Source organism: Prionailurus viverrinus, chromosome E1 (genome assembly GCF_022837055.1).
Source record: "Prionailurus viverrinus isolate Anna chromosome E1, UM_Priviv_1.0, whole genome shotgun sequence".
NCBI classification, from domain to species: domain Eukaryota; kingdom Metazoa; phylum Chordata; class Mammalia; order Carnivora; family Felidae; genus Prionailurus; species Prionailurus viverrinus.
In genome coordinates this window covers 49,735,082-49,750,079 of record NC_062574.1, presented here as the reverse complement: position 1 = coordinate 49,750,079, position 14,998 = coordinate 49,735,082, and the positions used below count along the sequence as shown (strand labels likewise).

Sequence of the window (14,998 nt, the reverse complement as noted above, 5' to 3'; positions counted from 1 at the left end):
GAGCCACTTAGAATCCTCTTTTATTCGTCAGGTTACGAGTTCAGTGTGTAATCGACATCAGCCGTTATCAGAGAGATCTTTCCCTCTCTGTGTAAAGTCTATGCCCACCGTCCCTCTCAGACGGGTCCAGTCACATCTCAGGTGCTTCGTAGCCACGTGTGGCCGTGGCTCCTGTACCACGTGGTGTGGCGCTGGCGCCTGCGTCGGGCCACAGGGGGGCCTTTCGCTCTTGTCCCAAGGGAAGCAGAAGCCACCACCTCCCAGCTCCCACTAAACGCCAGGTGGGGCGCGAGGCACTCTCTCCGTTGGACTCCGTGCGTGCGGCAGCCCGATGAAGCGGGTGAGGGTGTGCGCCTGCTTTGCAGGTGACAGCGTGTGGCCCGAACAGGCCACGTGACTTGTTAAAGCGACCCTAATTGGCGTGTGGTGGGCTGGCGCCGGGATCGGAGCCCAGGTTTTCCCCACGGACCGTGGGGCTTTCCGCAGCACGTTCAGAAGGGTCACCTGCGGGCTTCCATCCCGCGTCCCTGTGCTTACGGGCGAGGAGAGGCGGGCTCCGAGGAAGAGGTGCTTCGTGGGGAGAACCGTGCCTGTGAATTCGGCACTTTGTTCTCAGGATGAGAGCTTATTGAAACATATTCAAACAGGAGCGCCTGGGTGGCTCAGTCGGTGGAGCCTCTGACTCTTGGTTTCATCCCGGGTCATGATCTCACGGTTCTTGGGATCGAGCCTCACATTGGTCCCTGCGCTGACAGCACAGAGCCTGCTTGGGATTCTCTCTCTCCTTTTCTCTCTCCAAATAAGTCTAAAAACACCATACTCAACCAGAAGGGCATAAAGCAGCGAGAAAAGTCTCCGTGACCCAGTCCTCAGAGTTAAGCACTCCGTGGGGGGTACATCCTTCGAGATTTTTTTCCTCTGTACGTGTGTAATCCGTCCCCTCCCCCTCCAGCAATGGCACCGATGCGTTCATGTGGTTTCGCAGCCGCTGCCCCCCCCCCCACTTAAGGGTGTCACAGAAGTGGTTCGGGGTTCGGGGTGGGCCCGGCGAGGGGGCCGAGGCCTCGAGAGGCTGGCTCACCGGGGCCTGACGTGCCCCCGCTGTAAGGGCTGAAGATGGCCAGGGCTCGGCTGACAGTCCTTTCATCCCTGGCCAACCTCATCTGACCTCAGGCCGCCTTTTCCCTCTCGTTTCCATGGCAAGTGCTCGTGGAGCAGAGCGGCTCTCTCATCGGGGTGCTCTCTTCCTTTGGTGAAGCCGGTGAACGAACGAACGGGAGCCAGAGCTGTCCCCGTTTCCAAAACGGGCTTCTCGCTGCTGCCGTGGTGTCCTTGTCCTTTTGTGGTCTCTGGAGTCTGTTTATTTTTGGTGACAAAGCTTTCTTAGTAACATTTCCCTCCTTTCTTGTAGTTCCCAGTGACCTGACAGCAGAGGAGCGTCAGGAGCTGGAGAACATCCGGCGGAGAAAGCAGGAGCTGCTGGCCGACATTCAGGTAGGCGGTGCCAGCAGCGACACGTGCGGTGTGACAGGTGTCCTTCCCAGAGCCTCCTCACCAGGTGTCGGGAGTTGACCCCCCCGCCCCCACGGCCCGGGGCCGAGCCTCGTTACTGACGGTCACTTTGGCTCCGCCCGTGAGAAAGCAGACTCTTCGAGGGGTTGGGAAGGCCCCACCCGGCCGGTCTGCCGTCCTAGGTGACCCCCAAGTGGAGCCCGCGCTGCCACGTGGGGTGTGGGTGAGGCTCAGGTGCTTGGAACACCGACCTCAGGTCAGGCCCGGACCCGCGTCTGGTTCTGGCGCTGCCTCTTTCTGGAGGAGTGACTTCAGACACAAGGATCCAGGCTCTTTGAACTTGACAATGAAGACGCGGTTGATAGGTTGCCGTGAGGGTTGAATGAGGTCCTGCTCACCTGGGACTTAGCATGGCTGCGGGTCCCTAGGAGACGCCTAGGCAGCCATGGCTGCTTCACCAGAGTTTTTCCAAGCTCCTTGGTGTAACCGCCACGCTTTGTAGAAGTAAGTCATAGGGGCGCCTGGGTGGCTCAGTCGGTTAAGCGGCCGACTTCGGCTCAGGTCATGATCTCATGGTCCGTGAGTTCGAGCCCCGTGTCAGGCTCTGTGCTGACAGCTCAGAGCTTGGATCCCGTTTCAGATTCTGTGTCTCCCTCTCTCTCTGACCCTCCTCTGCTCGTGCTGTGTCTCTCTCTGTCTCAAAAATAAATAAACGTTAAAAAAAAAAAATTAAAAAAGAAGTAAGTCATAGAAGCCATTGGTTGGGCTCCTTTAGCCCTCAGGGCAGGGAGCTCGGGAGAGGGGAGGGCGGGGAGGGGACACACCCTGTGACCCCAGAGCTGCCCAGTATGGAGAGGAAAGACTTGCTCACGGTGTCGGTTTCAGTATCTTTGATCATCTGCACAAATTCTCGGATTCCTGTTTCACTGATAAATGCCAGGAAGTCTGAGCAGACGTTCGCTCAGAGCCCCCTTCACCGCGCCCGTCCAGCCCGTCCAGTCCGTCCAGTCTGAGGGTCTGCTTGCCTGCCTTGCAAAGGCCGGAGCGTGGGACGGACGATCCCCCTGCCGGCCGCTTGGCGGCAGTGTCGGCCCGGGCCAAGCACCCCCGGCCCCGCAGCCTGGGCGTTTGGGCAGCTCTTCCCGAGTCTCCCGACACCTGCTGGGCTCCGAGAGGCTGTCTCCGGGCTGCCGTGTCTCAGTGGGAAGGCTGTGTTTTGCACAGTGCACACAACCAGAAGTTCTGTCCTAGACCGTAAGCTCCTCGAGGTCAGGGGCCGTCTTGTTCACCTTTGGTTCTCTGGAACGCTTCCTTCCTGGCAGGAGCGCCATAAATATTTGTCAAATAGATGCACTTCTCACTGTTTCCACGTTAAGGTTTTTTTTTGTTGTTGTTGTTTTTTGTTTTTTTTTTCTGGTTTGTCTTTATTTCGTTTTGGTTTATTTGCTCTCGTTTTGGTTGGGGGGAGTTCTAGGAGATACGCCAGGCCCTCCTGGTAATTCCGGGCTGTCTGTTTTGTAGAGGCTGAAGGATGAGATAGCAGACGTGGCTAATGAAATCGAAACCCTGGGGTCCACAGAAGAAAGGTGAGTCTGTCCGGCCCCTGCTTGCGGCCCACGGACAGAGAAAGTGCACTTTCTGTCCTCGGTCCCCAGCAAGCACACACACCCCCTGGGGCCCTTCAGTGCGGGGGCTCTGACCATGGGGGCTTTTCCACATCATTGCAGGGTGCAGGGCTGGAGCCAGAGAACCCCGAAGGCCCCTAAAGCCTGAAATAGCCCTTAAATGACTGTGGTCACTGCCGTCTCTTCCCTCGTTGTCCGTGGTGTTTGCATTTTAGGGTTTCTATTTTCCCTTTGTGCCAAGGAAAAGTTTAACGCTGCCCGCACCATTTCCAAGGAGGAGAGTGTGTAGACAGGACTTTATAGCACCACACAAGGAGCGTTTGCAGGTTAACCACGTGAAGCGTCAGTGACTCCAGAGTTTAATTTTGAATGGGGTTCCCAGACCGTTTTCTAAGTACTTAATGCGATAACGGGGCTGTTTCTAACTCACTACACGTCTGTATTTTTCTAAGCCTAAGTCCCCTGTCTGGCTTCCTAAGACCATCTGATTTTGTTATTTTAAGCGGGTGTGGGAGGTGCCATTAGAGATTAGTGTAACCCACGTTCTGCAGAAAGTGGCCAGCTCATCACTTTCAGGCCCCGTGTTGTCACTTTGGGATTATAACCTTCTTAACTTGCCATTACAAAAATTTGTAGCTTTTTTTTTTTAATTTTTTTTTTCAATGTTTTATTTATTTTTGGGACAGAGAGAGACAGAGCATGAACGGGGGAGGGGCAGAGAGAGAGGGAGACACAGAATCGGAAACAGGCTCCAGGCTCCGAGCCATCAGCCCAGAGCCCGACGCGGGGCTCGAACTCACGGACCGCGAGATCGTGACCTGGCTGAAGTCGGACGCTCAACCGACTGCGCCACCCAGGCGCCCCAAAAATTTGTAGCTTTAGAGCAGCAGATAAATTAGGGTTCGTCAAAATTTAAAGCTTGTGCTCTTAAAGATGCTGTGAAAAGAAAGGACTAGGTAAGCCACAGACCAGGAGAGACATTTGCAATACACGTGTCTGAAATAGGATTTGCCTCTAGAATGTGTATGTGGAACACGTGCTAATCAGTAACGAGAAGACGGCCCCAATGAGAGTGGGCCGGGGGTCCCTGGTGTCGGCGAGCGCTGAGGATAGAGTCGCGTGGCCGTGGGGAGACGGCGTGGCACTTTCTTGTAACGTGAGGCTGACGCCCGTGCCGTGGCCGGCAGGTCAGCGCCCGCCGTTCATTTGAGGGAGATGAACGCGCGCGCAGAAAAAGGCGTGTGTGGGAGTGCTTCCTGCGCTCTGACGTCACACGGTGCCAACGGGAGGCGGCTGCAGGCCACGGGCCTTTGTCCCGTGGGCAAAGGGACGGGCGGAGGGAGGTAACGCACGATGAGCTCACACAGCGCACCCTTGCTGGTGGTGAAAATGCTCTACAGCTGGTTATGGTGATGGTTGCACGGCCTCGTGAGCTTACGAGAAGTCGTTCGAATGTACAGTTAAGATGGGTTTATCGGGGCGCCTGGGTGGCGCAGTCGGTTAAGCGTCCGACTTCAGCCAGGTCACGATCTCGCGGTCCGGGAGTTCGAGCCCCGCGTCGGGCTCTGGGCTGATGGCTCAGAGCCTGGAGCCTGTTTCTGATTCTGTGTCTCCCTCTCTCTCTGCCCCTCCCCCGTTCATGCTCTGTCTCTCTCTGTCCCCAAAATAAATAAACGTCAAAAAAAAAAAAAAAAGATGGGTTTATCATATGATGTGTACATGCGACCTTAATGAAGTTTCTTTAAAAGTCACGTTAAAAAAAAAGGAAACGGGTGGGGTAGAGGGAGCAAACGAACGTGGCGTCAGGGTCGGGATTCCAGCCGACCTGCCACGCTGAGACCTACGCAGGCCCGTGCTTCCCTGGGTAGGGTTTTCAGAAATCCCTGTGAGCCGGCGGACGGATGCAGGTGGGGACGATGGCGGTCCCTCAGAACTTCCCGACCGCCTGGCGCGCCAACATGGCCGTGCTGGTTGTTTTTCAGGAAGAACATGCAGAGGAACAAGCAGGTGGCCATGGGCAGGAAGAAGTTTAACATGGACCCTAAAAAGGTAAGGTGCTGCCGGAGCCCTCGGGCTCTACGACGGGGTCTCTGCGGCGCTCGGTGGAGCTCCGCGGCGCCCGTCCCAGTTCCCTGCCCTTCTGTAGAGCACACGTCACGTGGTCCGCGCTAAGCCGTGGCTCCTCAGGGGGCTTCCCCGACCCCGACCCCGTGTGTCAGCCGCCGAGTACTTATTAGACACTTCCTGTGTGTCCGGAGTGCCCACACCCCCTCTTGTCTGCCCTTCCGCCTCCTTTCTGGATGTTTCCTGGGTGAGCGTCGTTGGCGTCTGTGCTGCCTTTTCTAGGGGATCCAGTTCTTGATAGAGAACGACCTGCTGAAGAATGCTTGCGAGGACCTCGCCCAGTTCTTGTACAAAGGGGAAGGCCTCAACAAGACAGCCATTGGTGACTACCTGGGGGAGAGGTAAGGCCTGGAGAGACACCTGTGGCAGAGCGGGTGGGTCAGGAGTTCCAGGAGGCTCTGAGCCCTTGAAGAGAGTCTTGTCCTACGGCAGCAGTAGCCACCCCGGCACTGAGAGGGTTCTTCTGGGGAATAGTGGCTGGCGTCGCGGAGGCGTGGGGACAGAGGGACGTGGCTCCTTCCTTGCCGTGTGTGCGGAGCCCGCGGGACCGTGGCACTCAGCACGGAACACTGCCTGGCTGGGGACGGCCTGATTCTCAGAGTCGGTGCCTGACTTCCGCTCCCCCCCCCCCCGCATCTTCTGTTTCTCTTGATAGAGACGAGTTTAATATCCAGGTTCTTCATGCGTTTGTGGAGTTACATGAGTTCACTGACCTTAACCTTGTCCAAGCGTTACGGTGAGTGAGTTTGAGGAGGGCGCCCCAGAAGGTGGGAGGGGCACAGAGAGAGGGAGACACAGAATCGGAAGCAGATTCCAGGCTCTGAGCTGTCAGCACAGAGCCCAGCGCGGGGCTCGAACCCACGAACTGTGAGATCGTGACCGGAGCCGGAGTCAGACGCTTACGCGACTGAGCCACCCAGGCGCCCCGTGAATTTTTTTTCTAATTTGCGGCTTGGAAAACCCTTTGATTCCCCGTCTTAGAGTAGGAAGTCAGCAGTTGCCGCACTTCAGAAGCCAGCAGCCGGCAGGTTTCCCTTCGTCCCTTGGGATTCAAATCCACGGGGAGTGTTAACAGCCATACCTGCGGAAGGTGGGGGTCTCCCCGGGCCCCAGCCCAGTGACACAGCCCGTCCTCACCACTCAGGCAGTTCCTGTGGAGCTTCCGGCTGCCAGGAGAGGCCCAGAAGATCGACCGCATGATGGAGGCGTTCGCCCAGCGATACTGCCGGTGCAATAATGGCGTGTTCCAGTCCACAGGTAGGGCGGTCCCGCTCCCCGGTGCTGACCGCCATTTTGCACGAGATCCTTCCTCGGCTCTGGACAGTTGCCAAAACAAAAGGTTCACGCCGGGAACATGGATTTAGACGTTGGCTACGATAGTGAGAAGTTGGGCAGGATCCAAAAGTCCAGGGAGGAGGGATGAAGGGGTGGGAATCTACGTCGCAGTGTCTGTGAGTGAGGCCACGTGCTGCAACCACTAAAAATCACATTCTTCATCTCCGTGGCTGGCTTATCTCGTAACTAGAAGTTTGAAAAGCGCAGCATAGGAACTCCAGTCGATACCACCGTGATCCCGCTGTGGTGACAGGCGGGAGTAACGTGCAGTGTGCCGTGCGCCCGAAACCACTGGAACGCTGTGTGTCCGCTCTGCTTCGGTGTGAGAAAAAGAATTAAAAGAAGTTATGTGTACAAAAAGAGGTTTTATTGCCCCGAGAGAATGCTAAAGGTTAGCAAGGTGGCGGGATTCGAAACAGCGTGTCTGTTCCGATTGCAGTTCCGTCAGGAGGGTGCGTCCTGAGGTACGTTAGTCACGTGCTGCCGGTGGGCACGTCCGTTCGTTCGTGGGATGGCGGAAATAAGTTGTTACCGGGTGGTGGCATCGTAGGTGTTCTGTGTTTTCTTTCTTCTACGTTGTGCTGTTTTTCGGGTTGTCTGCGGAGTAGCCGCTCTCCTTTAGCGATCTGAAAAATAATCCCCTGTAAGGCCTGAACGGTCGCCGCGCCGTTTTGTGTCCCGCCCTCTTTGGTTAGTGGTATGTAACTTTCAGTTAGAGGGCGTCCGGGCGTGAGGATCGGTCTCGTTCTTTCGAGAGCACGTCTTGTGTTCTTGATCTCGTTGGGTATTTCTTGTTCCCTCAGGTGGGATGCTTCTGATCGTTTGTTTGCTTTTCTCTGCAGACACTTGTTACGTCCTCTCGTTTGCCATCATCATGTTGAACACCAGCCTGCACAACCCCAACGTCAAAGACAAGCCCACCGTGGAGAGGTTCATCGCCATGAATCGCGGCATCAACGACGGAGGAGATCTGCCCGAGGAGCTGCTCCGGGTGAGCGCGCTCTGACCGGGAGACAGGGACGGGGACAGGAGAGAGGCCTGTCGCTTAAGTGTGTGAATTCCGTGAAGGCGCGGGCAGTGTGGCCGGCCGGGGGGCTCGCCGGGGGACAGGGCAGTGGTTTAGGAGTCTGACTCTCAAAGCACGAGAGCAATTTCTTGCTTAATTATCCACTAGGCACCTTATTTATTTTGTCCCTGGGAGCCGCCTGAAGGCGGCACGGGTCACGCTCTGCCATTCTTGGTGCCTAACAGACGTGTGGCCCGTAACACGTGCTTATTGCGTGAATGAAGAGAAAGGGGAGGGGGAAGATCCTTCTAGAACCAGAGACATGCAGTGTCCTCTTTTATCCCAGAATCTGTATGAGAGCATAAAAAACGAACCCTTTAAAATCCCAGAAGACGACGGGAATGACCTCACCCACACTTTCTTCAATCCAGACCGAGAAGGCTGGCTGTTGAAACTCGGTAAGTAACGCACTCTGGGTCAGGACTCCCGACGCGGAGTCTTAGGACGGCCGCACGCGTGCACTCACACACACACACACACACACACACACACACACACACACACGTGCGCTGTGGGGTGGTGGGGGTTGGTGACAGGAGGCGCTGTGGAGAGCGCCAACGAGTTGCTGTGAACTCGTACTCTCCCAGCAAGCTCCGCCTCCAGAAGGGAAGCGAACGCACGGTCAGCGCAGTGCCCCCGTGGGATATGTAGATACCGCTGGGGACAGACTCACTGTCCGTGAACGCGGCTCCCGTGGGCGCGCGCTCCACGGTGTGACTCCGGAGGTGATCGACCGGGTTTTGTTGCGAGGCGCTTCCCAGAGGACCTGGCCCTCTTCCTCTCTCCGCCCTCTCAGTCCCCGGGAGGGTGGCCAGCGGCGTCCGTCTCTTTTCTTGCCGTCACACCAAGCGTATCTGGTGCTCCCGCCTCCCCCCCCCCCCCCCCCCAGCGCATCATCACCTCCCCCTGCATCCGGCTCCCACAGGCAGTGTGCATGGCAAACCTGAGCCCTTGGCTGCAGCGCCACCCACAGCGGTCTTCCTCCTCCTCGGGCAGTGGTCCCCCCGCCCCCGCCTCCTCTCCAGCCAAATCAGCCCCCCTGATGGTTTTTTTTTTTCCCATTCCCAAAAAGAACGAAAAAAAGTATTCATCTTCCCTCTGCCAGAAGTGAGGCCATGTTGCTGAGGTCTGTGGTCCTGCCTCGTGTGCAGGTGACAGAGTAACCAAAAGGAGACGCAGTAGGGTTTTCGTGACATTCATGCCCACACGTGATTATTTCGTCAATTGTTCCAGAACACGGGGAGAGCCCCTGGACATAGTCACAGCGGTGTTTTGGCCCTGAGAGAACACGTACGTTCCTGTTGTCTTGTGCCTCCGCCTTTTGACGCACGGTTCCCTCATCGTCAGGAGGCGTTTGCTAGAATGATCCCCCTCTACCGTTTCAGCCGCTAGTCCCGGTGAAGTCAGAAGCTGTTTCTCTCTTGCTCTGACACCTCTGGGAGCCGCTGAAACGGAATCTGTCATCTCTGACTAGTTCAGGCGGCGGTAGGATTTCTGTTTCCTTTAAAAAGCGTGTCCCAAGTCCTTGTGTTTCGGTCTAATGACTTAATTTATAAATTCTCCTCAAAGCACCGGTCAGAGGCTTGACCATCTCTCGAGTGAGTCAGCATTTCTCCTGTGTTCAAAAGCCAGTAGAACCTTTGAAGATAAGGCTCTAAAGCCGCTCACCCCAGAGACCGCCGTCCCGCTCTGTGTCTTGACTGCCCGGCGGGTCGAGCTAAGAGGAAACCCGCTGGAAATGGGAAAGTACACCCCAGCTTGGATTTACTTCCCCTCCAGTGAAATTTGTTTCGGTGCTAATGCTGAGTGGTAGCTTTGACAGCCCAGGTGCTAAAATTAGAACAGTGCAGAGAAGATCTTGGCTCTTGCACCAGGATGGCATGCAAATTCATGAGGCATCCTGTATCTTTAAAAGGAAAAAACATGAACGGAATGTGGGCCTTGTTTTCAGGTCCTCGAATTACCTTTTCTAAACCTCCTCCGAACCAGGAACCGACCGTTCGCATCGTGTTTTCGTTGTGGCCACTTAGACTCACCCCCGTGTGCTCACAGGCTGCGGAAGGCAGGGCCTCCGGCCGCCTGCAGCGGTGTGTGTGTGTGTCTGTGTTTGCAGATAGCCCTAAGAACGCGTGTTCTCGTGTGCACACACATGTACGTATGTATTCATGGGAACGTGTGTGCGCGTTCTTGCACACGCTTCACGAAGCGGTCGGCATCTGAAGAAAGACAGTAAACTTTCCCCGGAGTAGTCGTCAGACTCTCTCAGCCCTAGACTCTGGATGTGCTGATAAACGTTAGCTTTGTGAGGACCGACCTGTAGCATTTTGGGGGCCCGGTTTTCGGTGGCGCCGCGGACACTGCCTTCCCCGGCTGGCGTGTGGCGGTTCGAACCGGCTGCCCCTTCACGCGCCAGGCAGTGGCGGGTGTCCCGCTAGGGGTTTTCGATTTTGACTCCCCCAGCCAGACGTGAATGACTAATACGTTGCACTTAAAGGTTAAGGAGTCGGGTTTAATTTCTTTGTTTTAATTTTCTTTTCTCCCTCATTTGTATGTTTCCATGATTTTGGCTCTCCTTTTCCTTGCCCCAAACTCCAGGAGGTATGTAACCCACCCTCCCCCCCCCCCCCCCCACCTGCTCGCTCGCTCTGCCAAGGCCACTCTACTTGCCGCAGCGTTTTCTTATTTTGTTCCTTTCGGTCATTTTGTTTTTTAATCGCTGGTGGTAGTGTTAATGCTGCTTCTAACTTACTGTACAGTCCCTAGGGAACTGGTCAGGCTCAGGGGTTCACGGTGTCCCTTTTACGACGAGTACACGGTGCATCAGACAGCTAGGTACCAGGCCGTGGAATAACGGAAACTTTACTGACGGCGGTAATGCAGGAAACCTCCGAAGGGTGGGTTTCTAAAAGCAGAGGGAGAATTCACTGGATTTTGCCTTGGAATGACTGGCCAGGCGAATCCTGTGTGCGTTGCATTCAAATTGGCACCTGTGAATTACGGTGATTTCTCAGGCGGAGAAGAGGAGGAAGGGGAGGGAGGTTTGCCTTCCAGTGCCACGTGTGCTTCTGGTATGTCCTGAGCAGAAGGCACACCGGGACAGGAAGTGAATGACCCAGCTCGGGACATTTGCCTTTGCGTGAAACAGGGAAATGGCATCTCCTAAACTCAAAGTGATGCCAACTTGGAAAAAAAAAGACAAAACCCAGAAGCCCCTCCCAGAAGTCCTGGGGATGAGGGGACCGCATTACGCCCTCGGCTCCGTATTTCATGGTTCTGTTTTTCTCCCTCCTCTTTTTCAATGACTATTGTTCAAAACCCCAAATTGGCCCTTTAGTCATGTTGTTGGTATCTCTTCTCCATTTGCTGATTTGGGGAGTATGTTTTTCCTAGAGGAGGAGCCCCTCAAGTGTGTGCTCCAGCGTTACTCGAGCGGAGAGCTGCACGTAGAAAGAACAGCCCCGACAGTGACGTTCGTTAGAACCTTCTGGGGGGTTGTCAGCTCTAGGGAAGAGGGCGCCTGGCCGTTACGGGGGTGGGAGGGGTCCTGTGAGTTCCACAGGGACTGTCCTAGGTGCGCGCATTGGTCTGTCTGCTTGTTTCATGTCTGTTTCTTTCAACATGGAAATGTCCCCCCGCGACCTCCGTGATCCCTCACGGCAGAGGTCTCTGTAACGCAGCAGATTGTCAGGGGGAATCAAGCTTTCATAATCAGGGAGGGAATCTTCCCGGCTTCGCTTTTCCTCCTAGATTTCCTTCCACCTTCTTCCTTTCCGCATCTGACCCCTCCTCCATGCCCTCCGAAGCCCCGAGTGCCCCTGGGTGGTCCTGTGGGGGGAGCGCATGGGAGTCAGCATGGTCGAGGTGTCCCGTGTACAGAGCCCTGCGTGGGGATGACGGCCCGCGAGGCAGAAGAGCCGATTTCTCAGGCCCTCGAGTGGGGGAGGGGGCTTCCTTTTTGTAACATATCGGCTCCAGTTCTAAGTATGTTCCTTGTTTTCTTTGGCATCCTCGTTTGTTTCGATGCTGCCCAGCCTCTCCCATTTTCCACACGCATGTCCTATTTCCACCTGTGGTTTTTCTCCTGATTCATGCCCTAGGGCCTTAGGGACCGGAGGCACAGGCTCACCTCAGCTGGCAAACGGCCGCAGGGGGTCCATCCTCGCTTGGCGCTGGCACAGGGCCCCCGGCGGGTGGGCAGCGTGCGCGTGCTGACGGCAGAGCCCTTCGTAAGCTGGGTCTGTGCCGCTTAGAACCGTGGCGCCTTGCGATGGGTCCCTTAACCTCCCCGGGGTTCGGGCCCCCACACAGAGCCGGAAGAGGGACCGGAAAGGCCCACGGTCCCGCTTGATGCCGGGACCGGCGCTGGGCGCGTCATTCCCGTCACACGACGGGCAGTGCTCACGCCCCGTCGGGAAGCATCCTCGCACCTGGCGGCACAGCCTTACAGGCACGCTGCTCTCAGCTGCCTCTGGCGAGGGGCAGGGGAGCTCTGCACCCCAGAGGCCTTTGCGCGGCGCGGGGGAGCAATGTTCTCTGTAGGCAGAGTCTCCACAAGAGCACGAGCTGCTGGGGCAGCAGGAAGTGCTTCCAAAACGGCACGCGTGTCACGGCGCGAGAAGGCCTTGGCCTAACTCGTGTGGGCTCCGCGTCCAGAAAGCCGCCCCTTGCCCGACGTGGGCGGGGTTGGGACGGGCTCGGCTCACGGCCGCGAGGGGCGCACACGTGGCTTCACGGAAACCGCTCGCGGCTGAGCCTCGCTCCCGAGGGTCCCCCTCCGCGTAGGATCGCGGCCCCCGCGTTGCGGTCTCACTCAGACCTCGCGGAGGGTGAAGGGGCCCCTGGGCGCTCGCGGCCGCTGCTCTTAGCGCCCGTCTGGCCCGCGGCCCCTCCTCCAGCCCGTCGTGTCCGGAGCTCCAGGTGGGGAGCCCGGGCTGGGGAGGTCCTTGAGCGCTTTTTGCGCCTGGGCTGGTCCAGGACTCTGGGGAGGTTCCATTGGTAGGACGCCGGCCCTCAGAAGCTGGGAAGCCAGAGTAGAAGCTCACTCGAATCAGGAAGGTGGGGTAGAGGGCGAAACCACGGGAGTCTGAGTTCCACATTCCAGGAAACCCGTAGATTTGCCCCCGAAGGGGTTAACACGTCTGAGTCCCCCTTTCTTCCCTCCCGCCCCCTCCCGCGGAGCCCCTCCACGTGTGCCCCGGGCCGGGGCTGCCCCTCTCCCCCCTTTCTCTTCTGTGGGCCCGTCCCCGCCACGCCGGTGGGCTTCTGCTGGCGCGTCTCCGGCCCAGCCAGGCCCGCCCTGCGCGTCCTCCTCGCCCGGGCATCCCTCCCCGAAGCCATGCTCTCATCCCACCATCCCGAGCTCATCTCCGGGGGCCGCCCGACCTGCTTGCTGTGCTTGCTCCCACGGACTTTCACTCTGTGAAAGGCGCTTCTGTTCTGGCTCTGTGTCTTGTCACGGATGTAAATTTTGCCATGGCCTCCATGTTCTCCTGGTGCCTGCCCCCGCTTCCTCCTCCCTCACGCTCTTCGAGGGGAGAGTTTCGTGCGTCACGGAGCCCGCTCCGGCCCGCCGGCCTCCTGTCGGACACGCGTCTCTTTTTGCTCTGCAGGTGGCAGGGTCAAGACTTGGAAAAGGCGCTGGTTTATTCTGACCGACAACTGCCTTTACTACTTTGAATACACAACGGTGAGCGCCTGCCCGTCGGCTGTGGGACCAGGGGTGGGCCCGGCCTCCGTGGCCGCTGCCGCTCTAGTCCGATGCGGTTGGAGGCGGCCGTGGGGAGGGGGCGCGAGGGGACCCGAGGCGAAGAGGGGGAGCCGGGACGGACCCCAGAGCCGGGGGCCCCGGAGATGCTTTGGGTGTCTCGGCGAAGGTGCTGTGGCTCGGAGCCCACGTCCCCCCGCCGGGATCGGGGCAGGAGAAGCCCGGAGGGGCAGGCGGCAGCCTGACAGGACAGATGGCGTTAGAAATGGGGTTCGGGGCCGGGTCCGAAAGAGTGAACTTGGGTCAGGTGCCAAGGAAGAGTTTGTGGCCTCCTCGAAAGGGAGGTGGAGGAAATGTCGTTGTGGAGAATTCAGATGTTCTGGTTGGTGGAGAGGCAGTCCAGGGGTGAAAGGCCTAAGAGGGGAGAAAGTGAAATGAGATGGGGGGGCTGGAAACCACCTGCAGTTTTAAACTGAAGTTTTCTTGAAGCGTGCAAGTTTTGTTGGTTTTCAGCGGGAACGGAATAATAACTGTAAATATGTGTCACATGTAAGTTTAAAAAAAAATTTTTTTAACGTTTATTGATTTTTGAGAGACAGAGAGACAGAGCGTGGTGGGGGGGGGGGGAGGGGGCGAGAGAGAGGGAGACACAGAATCCGAAGCAGCTTCCCTGAGCCGTCAGCACAGAGCCCGACGCGGGGCTCGAACTCCCAGACTGTGAGATCGTGACCTGAGCCGAAGTCGGACGCCCAGCTGACTGAGCCACCCACGCACCCCAAGTCTCTTGTGATAAGAGCCTGTGAGAATGAAGGTTACAAGATAAGACCTTTTCTGAGGCTCCCTCTGATGCAGCCCCCCGAAAGCCTGGGGGTCGGCTGGGGCCCAGCCCAGCTCCCCACCTGCAACTCGATCCTCTGTCACGTCTCTGGTGGGACCTGTGCCTTGGATGAATCAGGGCGCTGAGTTGGGGACAGCCGGTGTCTGTTCTGACCCTCCTGCGGCAGTGAGGACGAGGAAGCGTCTTTTGTAGCAAATGCAGAACAAGCGTCACTTAAATGGAAAATGAAAGTCCCGGGTGCACAGCTTAGGAGGAGCCGCGGCCCCGGCACGTTCCTGGCCACGCGGCCAGGTGGCTTTCTTTGGTGGCGTTCCCTCACCGTGGACGCCATGCGGGTGCAACTTCTCACGCGGCGAGTGTGTATCAGCCTGTGATTCAGGCACTCGGTCCAGGAGGGAACCACTGACGACAGTCATTTTCTGCCTGTTCACCCCCGAAGTACCACTCAGAACAGCGTGGTACCTTCCTCTCTGTCCCCTCCCATCCCCGCCCAGCCCAGATTTTGCCTTTTTCCTCAACGATCTCAAGACTGAGGACATCTTAAAAGTCGTGTTTGGATTTTTTCATTGTTCTCCGGGTCAGAATGAAACACGTACAGGCACGCGAACGCGATACGCCCGAGCACTGGCTCAGTCTCCGTGGCGGTGCAGCGAGATTCTAGAACCCTGTGTCCTTCGGGGTGCTGACCGGCGGCATCATGGAGTCCTGCACTCGGTGCCAGCACTGCATCAGGCCGTCGGAAGGCAGGGAGGTTTCTGCAGACGCTGAGGGGGCCTCACAGTTAACGTGGTGGG

At 57.3% G+C, this 14,998-nt stretch overlaps 1 protein-coding gene and 1 non-coding gene across 4 annotated transcripts in view; both read left to right on the top strand.

Annotated features, from left to right (window-relative positions):
* The window catches only part of CYTH1 (cytohesin 1), an 80,308-nt gene that overhangs the window by 57,489 nt on the left and 7,821 nt on the right, over positions 1-14,998 (top strand). For 2 of the 3 annotated variants that reach the window (XM_047833692.1, XM_047833693.1), the window contains exons 2-10: positions 1,412-1,494; positions 3,034-3,098; positions 5,120-5,186; positions 5,484-5,602; positions 5,917-5,997; positions 6,406-6,518; positions 7,439-7,587; positions 7,949-8,061; positions 13,270-13,348. In XM_047833692.1, the coding sequence (XP_047689648.1) occupies positions 1,412-1,494; positions 3,034-3,098; positions 5,120-5,186; positions 5,484-5,602; positions 5,917-5,997; positions 6,406-6,518; positions 7,439-7,587; positions 7,949-8,061; positions 13,270-13,348 (869 nt within the window). The remainder of the gene's footprint in view (positions 1-1,411; positions 1,495-3,033; positions 3,099-5,119; positions 5,187-5,483; positions 5,603-5,916; positions 5,998-6,405; positions 6,519-7,438; positions 7,588-7,948; positions 8,062-13,269; positions 13,349-14,998) is intronic. The other variant, XM_047833691.1, reaches the window with a different exon arrangement.
* LOC125152228 (U6 spliceosomal RNA) lies at positions 9,471-9,572 on the top strand. The gene has a single exon (XR_007147087.1). It is a non-coding gene; the product is annotated as a U6 spliceosomal RNA (small nuclear RNA).